The sequence below is a fragment of the Cupressus sempervirens genome, chromosome 10, assembly GCF_028749045.1.
Source record: "Cupressus sempervirens isolate cs-2001-9-10 chromosome 10, ASM2874904v1, whole genome shotgun sequence".
In the NCBI taxonomy this organism is placed as follows: Eukaryota; Viridiplantae; Streptophyta; class Pinopsida; order Cupressales; family Cupressaceae; genus Cupressus; species Cupressus sempervirens.
Window position 1 is genome coordinate 8676440 of NC_143127.1, and position 19292 is coordinate 8695731.

Consider the following 19292-nt stretch of genomic DNA (forward strand, 5'->3'; position numbering starts at 1 on the left):
CCAATCTCACCTCCGTACGGCCATTCTGCCCACCGTACGAACCCTCCTAACACCGTACGGCTATCATATTCTTCTGTACAGCCATTGAGAAGATAAATGTACAGACTTCCCCTATTGTCCGTACGGCCACTTTTACAGCCCGTACGGCCTCTTGTGGCTTCTCGCAGGGATCTGTATATGTTCTTCTACAGGTCACATGCCATCATTTTAACATTGATTGATTTCCAGGAGGACGGGAACATTACATTGTGAGAACTGGACCAAGAATATAGAAAAGTAGAGGTTTTAGATTAAAGTGTTGATTTGCAAAGAATGTGAAATAGTAGACGTAAGATGTGATCTTCTGTTCTCTTAGTATCTGCCTTTTTCTTAAATATGCATTTTACACTTACACTTTTGGTGCCAGGTTCAATTTTATAGGCGGTGAACCTTAATGAGAATGTTCCACCATTACATGGTCGTCTCAGAACTTCGTGATTTACTACTCAATAATATGATTTGGAAAGTTTTAATTAACAGGTTACTCCTTGAAACTATTACCTTTTCCTACCTATGCGAGGTGTGATCCTTTTAAGAATTCAGTTTGCAAGTTTAACCTGGTATTTATTTAATGTGGTGTTTACTATGTTTGTTATGAAGGTTCACATCTTTGTTTTACTGTACATGCAGATCGACTGTGGATTGGAAAACTGTAAATACTGTTGGCAAAAATCAATTGATCAAGTTGATGCCAGTTTATATCTTTTTAATATTTTCAGTTAGCATTGACAGAAAATTATCAACTTGTTCCTGTAAATAATCTCTCAAGTTCTAAGTTTATATGTGATTTTTCATCAAAATCGTCTTTTTTCGAGAAGAATGCAGGATAATGGCATGACAGGCCATAAAGGTATGTTTAATGTTGATGCACTTGCTAAGTTGCCCTTGCTAGCAAGTGATTGTTTGGTTGACAACACTACAGCACCTGCTGACTATGATCACATATAATTCCTGATCTGCTTGTCATTTTGTCACTCACTCAAAAACTTTTGTAAAACTGCCATTTTTGCTGCTCACCAATCTTTTATCTCACGCTTGAAAATTCTCAATTCACTGTAATGACCTCAGGGATCTGTTGGCTCAATAATACTTTGTATCATGTAATTATTGCATAACTTTTGTTCACCATTCCATGACTGTTGCGCAGTTCAATCATGTTCAAGTATCTATTGCTGTATATGTCGCTGCATCTATGAATGAATTGGATAAGCATTCACCACTGTTGTATTAGGATTGATGAATCAGAAGACACTTTTATTTTCATCGTGAGGTTTTAATTGCAAGAATACATCCTCTTTGTAAGCATTATTTAACATACATCAAATAAAGCATAGCAATAAATAATAGATAAAAAAAGTGTCAAGACTTCCAAGTATCAGCAAAGATATTTGCAATCAGCAATGGTCCATATTCTCTGCAAGGATTGAAGGATCTACAAGTCATATGGTAACCAAGGGTGTAAATGAATAAGAAATATCTAAAGGTCAAAGAAAGCACACCCCTATGTGACAAAGAACATTGGTAGGAATATCAATGGAGAAACTTCAAGCCATGATTTAAATGGGGCTATGCTAGTTTTTATTGGTAAAAGTCCATATCAACTGCAAAGCTTGAATGATCTACAAATCAAATAGTATCCAAGAGTCTAAATGAATAATAAAAATCTAAAGGTTCGAAGAAAGCACATTGTCGGAATTGTGAAATGTAGATGTGTTTTAAAATGGCTTATACCTTTTGTCTAAGCAGGTTTTAGTAGGGTTTTAAAAATGGTCTAAGATGTGTTCTAAAATGATTTATAACTTTTCCAGCCGATCATTTGTTTCTAAGTCGCTGTTGTATGCCCCCTCTGAATGTTCAATTACCGACCAACATGTCAAGATCTTTCTTCGTTCATTACTATGCATATTTCTTTGGTCATGGTTAATTTGTCCAACCTTAAGTGCCCATTAATTGTTTTATGGTCCTAATATTGTTATTATGTTACTTTCTAGCAATGACCATTTTTAAAGTCGAAACATAATCTCTTTGATTGCCATTGGCTCCTGCGTGTATTGCCTCCACTAGGGTTTCCCCGATGGCACTACGACTGCAACGTCCTTTGCTGAATACCCTTTGGTTGCTAAGTGTACCTTGTCTGCTAGTCTTGCATGTGTGGCCACTTGCGTCGTTAATTCTGTGTAGCTTGTTTTTTATTCTGTGGGTCTTGATGAGTTTGCCTTGAACCACATGGTCTTGGCTCTTCGATAGTCATTTCAAAATCCCCTCTTTTGTAGCTTGGTCTTGGCCCTTTGTCCGACGATTGTTTGGCTAAAAGCTCCTCTTCAGCGATGAAGGTTTCGGTTGGAGTGGCTATACGGATGTTGATTGTGCACGCCTTGTGTCTCCTGCGATGCTTAGGATAGAACAAGGGTCTTGTAAGATCACTTCTTTAGCTAGGATGATAAATATATGTTGATAATTATAGCATGACATCTTGATTTTAATCTCTCTTATTGAATTATTTAGCAAGATTCCTATATGTGTTAGACTCCCCAACCTCCTCCTTCATCCATGGAGTAATTCCCTCTTAGAGGAAGGAGGCTTCGAGGGAATGTCGGGTGATGAATCTTTTGATACTTTTTGTACTCTACTTATGCCTATATTTTGGTTGACTTTTCTTGGATTCAAGTGTTGGACTATGGGGATATCGCCCTTAGATGTTGAAGATGCTTCAAGACTGGTCATATCTCTGCTCATTGTGGACTAGAGTAAAAATAATCTGCTTGGTGGAAGGGGGTCTCTTTTGAGCATTATATTATTAGGATTTTTTTCCTAGGTAGTTGCACAAGGTTCTTCGTGTGTTGATGTTGATGCTTTTATCTTTGTTGAGGTTATAATTGGTGGTAGTTTTGTTGGTGTTCCTACTACTGATTCTACTGAGGTGATTGTTGAGGGATGTCCCCTTACGTCTGTCTCTGCTTCCGTAGCTCCTGGTGGTTCTATCTCGTTTTTGTCCCGTTTCATGTAGTGAGTAGTCTTGAATATCTTTAGCTTTGAGGTAATAGGTCCCTCTAAAACTTGCATTATATAGGGTTTCAGATCTCTTTAAAACCTATTTTTCACATAATAATAAACAAGTATTTTTTAAGTCAAAAAGTAGATTCACATGCAAATTAGATGCCTTTTAGGTTGTTTGATTACATCATCTTAGGTGTAGTTCATGACCATCTTAATAGGTCCAAAGAGGTGATTAGCTCTGTAAAACCACAATTACCTATTTGATGCAAAGAGAAACAACAATTTGTATCATCACAACCATAAGAGATAACCATCCATGAAGCTTTTGATCTTGGGATAGATTGCCAATGGTTACAAGAATTGCTAATCACATTATCACATGTAAAAGGTAATATTTTGCTGATAGCTTGCCGTGGTATGTGATGTGGTTGGCAAGGTGTTAAAGAAAGGTAGCTTGCACCATTGTAGGAAGAGATGAAGTTAGTAGATGACAAGGTGTGATTTGAAAATTTACCATGTGTTCATTTGAGTCCTGATGTTTGAAGAGAAGAGCGCAAATCACACCATCACAAGGGATGGTGATGTATGCGATTGTTTGACTATGATGTTGTGATTGAATGCCATGTGCACAAGGTGGACCAATGGACTAAAATAGACTTACATGATCATAAGGAGTAATAATATGTATGGCTGTTAGGTTGCGAGACAACATCACATGTATGTGGGCGTAGGGAAGCATAAAGGAAAGATTGTCACACCATTGGAAGGGTTTATGATGTGTGCTATTGGCAATATGCAATGATGCGAGAGATTGACATGTGTCCAACTAATGTTAGTTTCTCAAGGACAGGTGGAATGAGCTCACACCTTTATATGTTTAAAGCATGAGCGTGAAGAAAAAGTATAATGCTACAATATGGTGACGCGTGTCCATGATGAGATCTCACACCTCCATTGGATGAAGTAGCCAGTTGATAAAGGATGTGCAATGATGTGATTGGGCAATACGTATTAAGTGGGACACATGGAAAAGAGGACTTTTAGGCTTAAGGTATTTTGAATTGTCATACAACTAGGAGTTGGAAAAATGAATTGGCACTATGTTAAAGCCATGCTAGACAAAATTACATGTTGAAGAATCATTAGAGATTTTGACTTTATGCAACTGCATAGTAGATAGATCAATGGTATAAGTTGAAATTCCCATTTTAAAGGAAAACTTGAAAGTAAAAGAAGGAAGCCAAGTGAAAATTGTCTATTTGAGTATTTTGTGCCAGACAAGCAATTGCAAAACCTTTGTCATACCCCAATACATAAAATGGAACTATGTTAAAGGTGAAAATACAAGTTCAAGGCAATGGAAGGGGCATATTTCAAAGCAACTATAAGATCCAAACAATCAAATAGGAACTTCCACTTTGTTACATCCCAATTTTTTGCCTAATTTAAAATAATCTTCTAGTTGTTGGGAATTCATGTGAAGTTGGTTGATTGGTAAAAAATGTTGAGATATTTGATTAACGTGAAATGGAATTTTGGTAATTAGTTATTATTTCATGTCATGTTAGTCATTAAGACGGAAATTGAAAATGATAATGTGATATTTTATTTATATTTCAAATTGTGGAAACATGTTATTACTTTGAAACTTTTCTTTTGCAGGAGCACGTTGAAGGGGAAAAGTGTAGCCACAATGGGAGTTAGGAATGGGGCAACTAAATCCACTATCAAACCATCAGGTATGAAATCTAAGCACTTGGATCACAGATGAAACAATTAGACAAGTGAAAATGTACAAAGGATGATCATGAGCCAACCAATTGAAAATATAACATTATAAAACTCTAATAAGAAAGATTACCCTCATAATGTGGATGATCTCAGTATATCTTGTAAATTCCATAATGTCTTAGTATTATAATGATATAATGTCTATATTCATAATTGTGTGGGTATGATACACACACACACACACACACACACACACACACACATACATACATATATACATACATCTATATATACATATATATACATATATATACATACATATACATACATATATATATATATATATATATATATATATATATATATATGTATGTATATATATGTATACATATATATACATATATATACATATATACATACGTATACGTATACGTATACGTATACGTATATGTATACATATATATCTATATATATATATATATGTATACATATATATCTATATATATATATATATGTATACATATATATCTATATATATATATATATATATATATATGTATACATATATATCTATATATATATATATGTATACATATATATCTATATATATATATATGTATACATATATATCTATATATATATGTATACATATATATATATATATATATAGACACACACACACACACACACACAAAGGCGTGGATCAAAACATTTCGTTGATATCCTTATTGTTTTCAGACCTTGGCAATCCTTTACTTTGCCTCGAGCGACCACCTTTTAATTTTTATATTTCCTTTTATGTCATCGGTCTATATGTTTTGTCCCAATTAAATCATTAAATTATTTAGAAGGTCTTTTTCGAACGCATTGTCAACTCAATAAATCTTGCGTAACTGAGCATGCATGTGGATGTCTCTCTGCATATCATTGTTCGCCTCAACGAAGGATATATTGCCTCTTACCTTCTTGGGCGGTTCTTCCAAGGATCTTTGGCTTTACTGTAGTTCATTTTTACTTGTCATGTTTTCTGCTCTTTCAAGCGAAAGTGTGATCATGTACAACGTCTGTCTCTGAATCAGCCAAGCTTGTTTAAGATTGCCCAATGCGCTTCATATTGGACAAGATTGTAAGATTTACTAGCACAAGAGGGCGAGATACTTGATGCCATTACATTTACATTTTCCAAATCATTAAGCCGATCGTAGGTCATGCATTACATTCTGTTTACTATTTTATCGTGCTTAAGTCATGCATTTGATTTTGTCAACTTGCCTCATAAGGAAGGCTTTAGTATTTCCTTTTCTTGAAACCCAGAATCAGAATGATTTCAGCCTGCATATTCTTCTTTCTATTGAAATTGTTATAAGAAAAGAGCCATCTTGTTATAGAAAGATCTTGCCTATGATAACATTTTGAATGTGAATGCTCTTATGGTTTCTGTCAAAGAGTGCTAACTCATATAGAGACATGGTCAATAAATATCTGAGATGGGTGCTGCAACATATGATAAATAATTAACCAGAATGAAAGCATAACATATTTATGATGCCATAGCCAAGATTGGGCATTATAGATGTGTTGGAAGTAACTATTGTTCTGAGAGGGGAGGGGTGAATTAGAACAATGTGATTTTAAACTTAAAAACTTTTAACCAAAATTGAATACCATATATAACATTCATTCATAGTTAATTAAGCAATACAAGGAATGCAAAGATATTAGAGTGGATGAAACATAACTCACAAAAAAGAGACATGAGATTTTGTGCCGAGTGGAAAAGCCTAAAAAATCCTTACGGTATTGTCATAGGGAGAAAAAACACTCCATGTAAACCTATAACTTCTATTGAGCAACAACTCACTTTTACAACAACTTCAACTACCCGGGCTTCAACCCTTCTTCCTTTGCAAAGTATTTGCATTCAAACTACTTACATACATAACTGTATGTAGCATATACATACACCTATGCATATAAACAACTTAAGATCTTGCTTTCAAAGTCTAGTCAAATATTCCATATATAAAGAAATATGCCTATGTCTCATTTTCTTTGACACATTCACATTCCCTTATATAGGGAAATATGTTAAAAAAATGTAAATTTGTTACAATAACTATAATTTTTTGCACTTTGAACAGTTCTGAGAACATCTCTCAAGAATACATCATGATTGAAACATCTATGTTAGAGTACTGAAACTCATAATGATCACTGCTCTCTTTTAACAAATTTGAAACTGAAAGTGAAACTACCTTCAAATATTTTGATTAAGTAAAAACATGTTTTGAAAGGACCCGAAACCCTGTACAAAGGGACAAGAAGATATAACAATGAAAATCTTAAAACAATTGTGGAGAACCACCCAACAAACCAGAGGGACACACTAATGTTCCCAACATGAGGGCAAACAACCCAAGTCAAACATAGACCATCAAGATTTACATTTTGGTCCCTTTTTTGAGACCGTAAAGCCATATCAAATGAAGGTTTGGAGGACTTTCCTTTTTTCCCTTTAACTGAAGTCCAACCATCCTCCACCTTCCCCGTAACTTTTTGCCAATCCCCACTAACCCCCAAAACCCCCCAGCCGAAGAGCCAACAACATTGTTATGGAAAGAGTCAGCAACAGAAGGGACAACAACAAAATTTTGACTCAAAGCAGGCAAAGGGTCTGGAACCTCACAGTCAGCAGGAGACGAAACATCAACTTCCGAGATTTAATTCCTTCTTGATTACTTTGAATATAATAAAATAAATTTTATTTCACCCAAAGTCTTGAACCGAAAGAAAACTACTTAAATAATTGTCATAACCAGTAAGAAGATTGACAAATAATATATGTTCTAGAAACACATAGCAATAGTGTTAAAAGTTTTAAAGTAAATATTTTTTTATTTTTATTTTATCTCATGCAATGAAAGGAGAACAATATAGAATCTTTATTTTTAAACTCAAGAACCCAACTTAACATTCTTCCTTTCAAAATTAGCACAAACGACCCACAAATTTAAGAGAAAATGGGCTTATGTACCTTCCTTTCAATAACAACATATTCGACCCACAAATTCAAGAGAGGATAAGTATTCATACCTTAAATAAAACATTTTCCTACCTACTTTGATTCAAATTTAGGCGCTGTAAATAACTCTTATTACCTTACGTCTTCTCGTTTTTGTTTCCTCATGCAAGAAGACATACAGAGGATAGCATTACTATTCCATTTGCATTATAAACAACCTCATGGTTGTCGTGAAAGAGAAACAATAATAGAAAGACATCAACGTCTTTACCAATGACAAAAAAAATCTCCATCTTAATGGCATGTATTGACAACAACAATAAACTAATGAATCCCTAAAATAAAAACTTCCAAGCACTAAGAAGAATAACTCCATAGCTATATGAGGGTTTTACAGACGATAACTGAAACCATCGTTTGCAAGTGTAAACACAAAAAAGACCTTTGTTCAAACTCTCTTTCCTTTTCTTTTAGATTCCTCAATCATAATCTAAAAATCTCGAAGTCCATCCATACAAAATGGCTATGTGGTCTGTTGATGACCAAGAAAAAGAAACCACTATACACATTAGGTTACGCTTTTAATGCACTAGTCATCCTAAACATGCTTGGTGTTAAGTCATTTAAAACAAACAACTAACAAACCATTACGGTAGCCTTTATAATTGCCATATATAATTGCGGTGAAGGTTAAATTTTCCACGTAAACCATTTATGGACTAGTCAACGAAAAAAATAGAAACATGCCACCTTTAAAAAGTTTTGCATCAAGCATGTAGCTTCGGTTTGACATTAACTATGATATATATATATATATATATATATATATATATATATATATATATATATATATATATATATATATATATATATATATATATATATATATATATATAATGGCAGTATATGTCATCCTGCATATGATCTATACAGTTGAAACCGATGAAACACATATTTTCTGAGATCACATCTCAGACATGATCAAAACTTATTATGATTCCTTTTATTTAAGATCATCATTGATCTATATATCAAGGTGCACATGAATTGAGTTTATTATGATTAGTTATACATGTTTAAGATTTGTGTTAAGTCTAATTAAAATTGCGTATGACAAACAAACATTGAATTGGTTTAATGGTGAATGGTCATGTCTCCATTTAGAGACATGCCCATTCACCCTTACACCTCCGTGTTATTTGTAAATTTGATCTGCTTGACATAACAAGACATCGAAATCAATTAATGCAAGTATGTCAAAGGATCGATGACATCTCAAGGTTAAGAACATCTTTGTTATCTTTGCTATTTTTGCACTAACATATATAGATTCTGGAACAAATCAAACTCGACAATATCAATGTTCAAACTTGCAATCAAAGTTGTGCATTAGTCAGCCTCATATTGAAATCTGGTAAGAAACTTCACATGGTATCAGAGCCTTGTTAAAGAGAGATCTCATTAAGTTTAATAGATCAAATTTCACATTAAATTGCAGTTTCTCATTACTCTTCAAGATGACAATCATGTTAAGATTTGAACACCACCTTACAAGTGTTGATAACTTTGAATCTTGGAAACTTCATATAATGGTGCTATTAAAAGAAAACAAATTAGAATCCTTTGTAAGAGAAGAAAAGGAAGAACCTAAAGATGATCTAAAGATAACTCTATAGATCGAAAATAATGAGAAGGCCATGAAGATAATTGGGGATGTCGTTCGAGATCACATAGTGCCTATTGTGGCAAAACATGCAACATCATATTGCATGTTTAAAGCTCTTGAAAATGCATTCATAGTAAATAAATCTGGTAGAAAACTTGCTCTTAAAAGACAAATGAATAATATCAACATGAATAAAGGAGAAACAACGAACGCCTTCTTCATGAGAATCACAGAATTGAGAGATCAATTAGCTTCAGTCAGTTATGAGATTGACAACCAAGAGTTATCCCTAATAGTGTTAGGAGGACTACCAAATTCTCGAGAGTCCTTTGTACAAGGTATAAGTGCAAGATCTAAAATCCCAAAACTAGATCGATTGAGATTTGATTGTCTTCAAGAAGAATCAAGATTAATGATTAAAGGAAAACATAAAACATTAGATGAAGACATTCATGTTCTTAACACCAATTGTCATAAGAAGGGTAAGAAGAAGAACACCAAAAGGAAAAGAAACTTTCATGGAAAAGGGCAGTCAAAACAGAAGAAAGACTTGTCCAAATTTCAATGTTTCAGATGTGATCAATATGGACATTATGCACTAAATTGTCTTGATTGATCAAAACTTCAAGCATCATTTGCGAAAACTGATAAATCAATTAAAGGTCAAGATTATGAGAAATATGACTTCTACATAACATTGTCTAGTCAAATATCAACCAAGTCCAACACTTGGATAATTGATAGTGGATCTTCAAGATACATCACTGGATATTAAGATAACCTAGAAAACATGCAAATAGAAACATACAAAATTACAATTGGGGATGATTCTGCACATTCCATAAAAAGAATTGGGACTTGCACCATCAAATTGAAATCTAGAAACTCTTTTCATCTTTTCAGAGTTCTATATGTACTAGGTATTAATAGGAATTTAATATCTATATCAGCACTTGAAGATGATGGTTATATAATTACATTTATGGAAGGTAAAGTACTAGCATGGGCTAAGCATTCAACTATAAAGAAGGCTCTAATTGTTGGAAGCATGAATGCTGATGATATTCCTATGAGGGAGTATTTTAGAAACATGATTAGATCATTATCATGATGATGTTTTACATTCGTGACTATATTTGTCATTGATGTCAACATAGCAGTTTTCTGTGGTATTTGATAGAAGAACAACAATAAAGATCAAGTTGGTACAGATAGAGCGTTGAGTACTTTCAGTAGCGAGGTTAAAGGGAGATTATACTATGTGTTTAGTATACGTAGCTAACCTCGGAAGCGTAATATATTAAGTCTGGAAGAAGTTATGCAAGTTTTGGTGAAGACTGTTCTGAGATAGAGTTTACAAAGGCATGTTCTAGTAAACTTGTAATATCTCTTAGTAGAGTTATTATTTTGAGAAGCTGAAGTTAAAGATGTGAAGAAGACATTTTGGTGATGACGTGGATAAGATCGCTCGTCATAATGTTCTGTGTATGAAAAGTTAATTAAGTTGCAAGGTGAAAGATTAATGTTATCACCAAGTGTAATGTGCTCTTAATGTTGTCCTATAATAATTAATTGAGAAGGTGTAAAAATTGACTCAGGGAATTGTTTTATGGATTCAGTATAAAGGAAGATTTTTTTTCTTTATGATAATGATGGATGTATGTAGGAATGCGAATAATTGTAAGCAACACAAAGAGCGAAATGCGAAGATAAGCAGAGTAGAGTGAAGGTGAAGGAAACTTCATTGTCGAGGTTTTATTATGTCATCCAAAGTTGGATACTTGGATTCGAGGTTCGTGACTTGATCTACAAGGTTTGATAGTGATTGGTCCGGTTGATAGGACAAAGAAAAGAAATTAAAGTACAATACATACAATTATTTTGCAAGGAATAGTTGAGAGATCAGTTGGACAGTGAGTTCAATGGTCTTTCCCTAGAAGCTATTTGGATAGTGGGTCCTTTTGTCTTCCACAATTCCTAATAGGGTTGGAATCTTCTAACAAGGATTCAAAACCTCATAACAGAGACTCACATGTACTAAATGTTGTAATAGACTCCTAACAAGGTCCATCCTCTAACAAGGAATATTTATATTAGTGCATCATCTTGAGAGCATCTTTCCCACCAGGGTTTTCCCTCTAATCAAAGGTTTCCCTAGTTAACATGTCTGGTGTAATTGTCTATGTGCATCTTGTAATGGTTGTTGTTTACTTTGGTTGAATAGATAAGATTGTTTAAGGTTGATAAATGTTTTAATTATTGGATAACTGATTCATCCCCCCCTAAGTTATCTTGGTGGACTATTGTTTCTAACAATTGGTATTAGAGTAGTAGGTCCTTGAAAATAAAGTTTAATTACTTTGGGAGATCATGGTGAGAGAAGATAGTCTTAAGCCAGATGGAGGAAATTTTTACACATAAGTCAACAGATTTGTGCAGAAATCAGAGCATTGAATTTTTGGATAGAAGCACAAGTAAAGATAGATCTAGATCTAAAGAAGACATGAAGATCAAGGAAGGAATTGATATACTTATGAAAAGAGAACAAGAAGGTATGCAAATTTTTGCTTGCTGGACATGTAATAAGTTTGGTCATTTTTCATCTACATGCCCTAAGATATTAAGATAAACTAGAAAGAGTTCACTTTCTAATGACGATGAAGAATTTAAAGCAAGTATGGAAAGATTCTTGAATGATTGTGATAATGAGCTTGAATTGGTTAAGGAAAGGGAAGTAGTTGAAGAGATAGCTTTGGTAACTATTGTTGATCCAAAGGCTAACCATGAAAATGTGAAAGTTATCATTAACAATGATTTGTAGGATGGAAATCAAATTGAAGAGAAAAGATTCAATCCTAGAGTATAAGAAAGAGTTGAGTTGAAGACTCTTGAACAAAATGGCATTGGAAAGAGAAGAAATAGGTCAGTAACAAAAGCAACAAGAGCTATGTTAGTTGAGAATGATGTATCCAAGATATTTTGGAGAGAAGCTATGAATACAATAGTCTATACTATGAATAGAGTGCAAGTTAGGAAAGACACAAATAAGACCCCTTATGAACTGTGGTTTGGCCACTCATCTACAGTTAAATATTTCAGAATTTTTGGCAGTAAGTGTTATATCAAAAGAGATGCTGATATTTGTAAGTTTGATGCTAGAAGTGATGAAGGTATGTTTCTTGGTTATTCACTGAAAAACAAAGCTTATAGATGTTAGAATCTAAGAACTATGACTATTATGGAAAGTGCAAATGTAAGAGTTGATGAGAAATTCAGGATACAAGAAAGAGTAGTTGATTACAATTTAGATGATGATGTTGTTACTAAACCAAGGAATGATGAAGTATTCTTTGAGACTAACAATGATTCATAGAATGAAGGAGAGCTAAGATAGGAACAAACCTTGGAACCTTCAACAGAGCCAAGAGTTGAGATAACAACTCTCACTTCGGGTAAGAGTACGATAAAGAATCATCCACTTGAGAAGATCATCGGAAGTAGAGATAAAGGTGTGATGACAAGAAGCATAATCAATGAAGAACTATGTTTGATATATCAATTTGAACCTAAGAATGCATATGAAGCATGTAAAGATGATTATTGGAAACAAGCTATGAAAGAGGAATTGGATCATATAATAAAGAATGAGACATGGGAATTGGTTCCCAGACCAGTAAAATAGAATGTGATAGGAACTAAATGGGTAGTCAAAAAAAAGATGAATAAACAAGGTGCAGTAGTAAGGAACAAGACAATATTAGTATATAAAAGTTACAGCAAGAAGGAATAGACTATGATGAAACCTATGCTTCCGTGGGAAGAATAGAAGTAGTAAGGTTATTCTTAGCATATGCAACATATAAGAAATTCAAAGTATATTAGATGGATGTCAAGTCAACATTTTTGAATGAAGAATTTGAAGAAGAGGTATACATAGAATAACTTGAAGGTTGTCCTTTGATAGATGACAAGGAAATAGTATGCAGATTGAAGAAAGCATTGTATGGATGAAGCTGTTAGATTGTGGTGATTGATCACGAAAGTACTGTACATAGTCCATAATTCTTTGGTGGGGTTCGGGGTTGGGCCAGGCCTCGAGTAAGGGTTTGGGGGAGGAGCCCTTGAGAAATTTTTTTGGGGCTATTCTATCGGCATTTTATGGCCGACATGTTGTAACTAATTTTAAATCCTAAAGTGAAACAAATACTTGTATAAAAGGGCTTAGGGTTAGAGATTGTTTCATTGTGGTGATGCAAAAATTGCTTTTTGTAGCAATATTGAGCTGCAAGGGATTACAGATTGTAATTAGGTTGTAATCATTGGATTGTAATAATATTGGACTTGCTATTTGATGGATGTAGCCCAAGGATTGGGTGAACCATGTTAAATCTTCTTGTCTTGTGTTCTCTTCTATGCGATCTATTATTTTCTGTTATTGCTTATATTTGCATGTAATTGTTATTTCTGTCCATGGTTTTAGCTTAACAAGTGGTATCAGAGCGAGGTTACTTTTTTAGTTATCCTCTGTAAGAAAGTTTCACGGTTGAGTGGGAGTCTCATGGTTTAGTGGGAGCGATGGCCGATGAGAGTAAGCTGAGAGTTGACGAGTTTAATGGGAATAACTTTCAGTTATGGAAGATGCAAATGGAAGACTATTTTTATCAGAAGGATTTATGGAAGCCGTTGGAAGGAAAAACCAAGAATTAGGGATCTATGACAAATGATGACTGGGATCTTTTAGATAGAAAGATATTAGGAAGCATTCAATTGTGCCTGGCACCATCGGTGACATTTAATATTACAAAAGCAAAGATGATAGAAGAGTTGATGGAAACCCTATCAAAATTGTATGAAAAGCCCTCCACTTCAAATAAGGTATTTCTCATGAAGCATTTATTTAATATGAAAATGGTAGAAGGTGGATCTGTTGTAGATCATTTAAATGAGTTAAATACTATTACTAGTTAGTCATCTTTTGTGGGTATTAATTTTGATGAAGAAATTAGGGCTCTCTTGATTTTGTGTTCTTTGCTTGAAAGTTGGAATGACTTGGTGAGTTGCGAGTAATTCCATTTTTGGATCTAATTCTCTAAAATATGATGATGCGATCGGTGTTATTTTGAGTGAGAAAATTCGTAGGAAACCTTAGGCGGATCTACATCTGGAAGTGCTTTAAACACACAAAGTCGAGGCATAACGACTAAGAGAGGAAGTAATTCCAAAAATCATGGGAGATCAAGAGGAAAGTCAAAAGGGAAGAGGTCTCAATGAGAGGACCACATGACTACTAGTATTATGGGAAACAAGGGCATAAGAAGAAATATTGTTGGACTCGAAAGAAAAATGAAGGAGAAAAGCAAGATGGAGACAAGGAGGCAAATGTAGTAAGTAAAAAATCTAAAGAGGATGATTTTCTTCAGTCTTTAGAAAGTCTTGATGATTCATGGGTTTTAGATTCTGGTGCTTCATTTCATGCTACACCTCATAGAGGTTATTTCATCGATTATGTCCAAGGGGATTTTGAGCTTGTTTATTTGGGGGATAATGAACCTTGCCAGATTGTTGGAAAGGGAAAAGTTAAGATTAAGTTGTAGAATGGGAATCATTGGCTACTACATGAGGTAAGACATATTCCAAGGCTAAGTAGGAATTTAATTTCAGTAAGGCAACTCAGTGATGAGGGTTGTGTAGTTACTTTTACTGACAAAAATTGGAAGGTTTCAAAAGGTTCCCTTATAGTAGCAAAAGGTGTGAAAGTAGGCACCTTATATCTTTGTACAGGTCATATTATTCCTTCTACTTTGATTGTTTTAGAGAAAAATGAATGTTCAGAAACAATTGTTGCAGTTGAGAAGGGAGAACAAATAGCTGCTATAGTTTCTAATAAAGTGCTATGGCATGACAGACTTGGGCATGAGTGAGAAAGGTATGAAAGCGCTTCATTCAAAAAAAGTTTTATCAGGTCTGAAATGCGTTAATATGGATTTATGTGAAAGTTGTGTGTATCGAAAACAAAAGAGAGTGAATTTTGTGAAGACAGGGAAGGAAAATAAAAGTGAGACATTAGAGCTTGTGCATACAGATATATGGGGATTGTCTCAGGTATCTTCTCTTGGTGGCTCTCATTATTATGCTGCATTTATTGATGATGCAACTAGAAAAGTAAGTTTATTTCGTTAGACATAAATTTGATGTATTTCAAACTTTTAAGAAATGGAAATGCTTGGTTGAAAATAAGATTGGTAAGAAATTAAAATGTCTCATATTTGATAATGGTGGTGAGTATTATAGTTACGAATTTGAAGATTATTGCTCCACTAGTGGTATTCGTAGACAAAAAGTTGTTCCAAGGACTCCACAAAAAAATGGAGTGTCTGAACACATGAACATGACTATAATGGAACATGCAAGGAGCATGAGGTTGCATGCTGAGTTGCCCTTAAACATGTGGGAAGAGGCTATTAATACTGTTGTATATTTGATTAATAGAGGCCCCTCTACTCCTTTGGATTGTGGTATTCCAAAGAAAACATGAACTGGTAAGAAGGTGAGTTATTCTTTTCTCAAAACTTTCAGTTGTGGAGCATTTGCTCATATAGATTCTGAAAATAGAACCAAGCTGGAAGCTAAGTCAAAGAAATATGTATTTGTTGGATATGACATTGATGAATTTGGTTATAGGATTTGAGATTTTGAAAATCATAAAATTGTAAGAAGCAGGGATATCATATTCAATGAGAAAGTGTTGTACAAAGATCTGTTGCAACAACATAAGAAGAAAGAAGATGATTATGTAGTGCTAGATGATACTCTAAAAGTTGATGTTCCAACAATTCCTCATGCTCTGCAACAACCACAACAACAAATACCACACATTAGTGAATGTTAGACAGTCAACAAGGCTAAGTAGACCTCTAGAAAGATTTTATCCCTCTTTGTATTCTATTTTACTAATCGATGCTGGTGAACCTGAATGTTATGATGAAGTTGTGTAGGTGGATACTAAGATTCAGTGGCAGTCTACAATGAAAGACGAAATGGACTCTTTGCTAAAAAATAAGACACAAGATTTATGCAAGTTGCTTGTAGGTAAAAGGGCTTTATAGAATAAGCGGGTTTATAGGTTAAAAGAAGAGGATGGAGGTAAAAAATATATTTAAAACTAGGTTAGTTGTAAAAGGATTTGCACAAAAAAGGCACTGATTTTGATAAGCTATTGTTTCCTATTGTTAAAATGACTTCTATTCGTATTGTGGCTATTGAAGATTTGTATTTGGAGCAGTTTGATGTTAAAAAAACCTTCTTTCATGATGATTTGGATGAAGAGATATATATGACACAACCACAGGGATTTGAGGTCAAAGGTAAGGAGAACATAGTGTGTAGATTGAAGAAAAGTTTATATGGCTTGAAGCAAACATCTCGGTAATGGTATCTGAAATTTGACTATGCATGGGCATGGATATAGTAGGTGTCATTTAGATCACTGTGTTTAATTTAAGAGGTTGGATGATGACAACTACATTATTTTATGTTTATATGTTGATGATATGCTTGTAGCAGGGTCTATTATGGATCACATTAAGGGGCTGAAATGCTAGTTAGCACATGCATTTGCTATGAAGGATTTGGGGGCAGCAAAACAAATCCTTGATATGAAGATTTGCAGAGATGGGAAGAACATGAAATTGACTTCATCTCGGGTTGATTATATTACAAAGGTGTTGCAACATTTCTCTGTAAAGAATTTTAAAGTTGTCAGCACACTTTTGCCTAGTCATTTGAAGTTGACTAAAGAGATGTGTCCAAAGACACAAGAAGAGGAGGACGAGATGTCCAAGGTACCTTATGTTTCAGATGTAGGAAGCTTGATGTATGCTATGGTATGTACAAGGCTAGATATTACACATCCAGTGGAAGTTGTTAGTAGGTATATGAGTCATCAAGGAATTGAGCATTCGAATGTAGTCAAATGGATTCTCAAATATTTGAGAGGAACATCTAGTAAGTATTTACACTTTGGGGGCTCTACTATTGATTTATAGGGATATGTTGACTCAGTTTTGACAGGGGATATTGATACTAGGCAAAGTACTACAGGTTATGTATTTACTATTGGTGGGGCAACCGTGAGTTGGGTTTCTCAATTGCAAAAGGTTAATGCTTTATCCACTATAGAGGTAAAGTATGTTGCTGCTACAGAGGCAACCAAGGAGATGATATGGCTTCATTTCTTCATGGAAGAATTGGGATACCCTTAGAGGGATAATTATTTGTTTACTGATAGCTAGAGTGCCATTCATCTTGCGAAGTATTCTGCTCTGCATTCAAAGACAAAACACATTCAGTTGCAGTACCATTGTATTTGGCCAGTTTTGGATGATGGATAGTTAAAACTGGACAAGATACATACAAATGATAATCCAACATATACGTTTACACAGGCAGTAATAAAGGAGAAGCTGAACTCCTCTTCCACTTCGGTTGGTTTTCTAGACTGAACAGGAATAAATGAACAACAAAGTCTAGAGTGGTTTGATCTAATGAGAGCCTCATGGAGTAGCAACATAGCTACATGATCAATCTCCAAGGGGGAGATTGTTGTTTAATGTGGAGCTTGATCAGTCCCCAAGTGGGAGATTTTTAATTTGTGGTGACTGATCAGGGAAGTACTATACAATACTACATAAATTTTTTGGGGCTATTTTATCGCCATTTTATGGCCGACATGTTGTAACTAATTTTAACCCTAAAGCGACAAAAATACTTGTATAAAAGGGCTTAGGGTTAGGGATTGTTTCATTGTGGTGATGCAAAAATTTCTTTTTGTGGTGGTATTGAACTATAAGGGATTACAAATTGTAGTTAGGTTGTAATCATTGGATTGTAATAATAATGGATTTGTTGTTTGGTGGATGTAGCCTAGGGATTGGGTGGACCACGTTAAATCTTGGTGTCTTGTGTTCTCTTCTACGCAATCTATCATTTTATGTTATTGTTTATATTTGTATGTAATTGTTATTTTTGTTTGTGGTTTTATCCTAACAGAAGCAAGCACCTTGAACTTGGCATGCAAGGTTGGACAAACATTTGACAAAACTTGGATATAGCAATGGTATGGCAAATAGTAATCTTTATTGAAAAGAAATTGATGATGGATTAATGATTTTGGTAATATTTGTTGATGATATCATATTTGGAGGAAATGATGATGAAAGTGACAAGTTTGCAGAAGAAACGAAGAAGGAATTTGAAATGAGCATGATAGGAGAAATGAAATATTTTTTGGGATTACAGATCATACATGACAAAGAAGGAATCTTTATTTCTCAGACTAAGTATTTGAAAGATCTACTAAAAATGTTTGGTTTTGAAAGAAATAAACCCATTGGAACACCTATGGTAAATGGACACAAGTTATCTACAAAGGATGAGACACCTACTGTTTAGCAGAAGAAGTACAAGTCTATGATCAGAGGATTGCAATATTTGACTCACACAAGACTTAATATAAAAAATGCAATTGGAATTATCGCAAGGTTCCAAGCTAATCCCAGAGAAGCACATTATGCAATAATCAAAAAGATATTTAGATACCTGAAAGGAACACCAGCGTTCAGATTGTGGTATGATAGATCTAATAATTTCACTCTATATGCTTATACTAATGCTGATTGAGTAGGTAGTATGGATGACATAAAGAGCACCAGTGGTGGAGCCTTCTTTCTTGGAGGAAGATTAGTTTTTTGGCTAAGCAAAAAGAAGGATTATACCTCACAAAGTATAGTGGAAGCAGAATATGTTGCAGCAACAAACAATTGTAATCAAGTTGTTTGG

General features: G+C 34.2%; 1 protein-coding gene across 2 annotated transcripts in view; it reads left to right on the forward strand.

The window, feature by feature from the left end:
* LOC149532296 (uncharacterized) overlaps positions 1-19292 on the forward strand; it is a 176678-nt gene that overhangs the window by 111460 nt on the left and 45926 nt on the right. Inside the window, exons 6-7 of one of the 2 annotated variants that reach the window (XR_016356975.1) lie at positions 407-519; positions 670-1172. Coding sequence is in view for 1 of the 2 variants with exons in the window: in XM_089804452.1 (XP_089660578.1) it covers positions 4699-4775 (77 nt within the window). In the remaining variant the exon portion in view is untranslated. Of the gene's footprint in view, positions 1-406; positions 520-669; positions 1173-4698; positions 4776-19292 lie in introns of those variants that run through there. The other variant, XM_089804452.1, reaches the window with a different exon arrangement.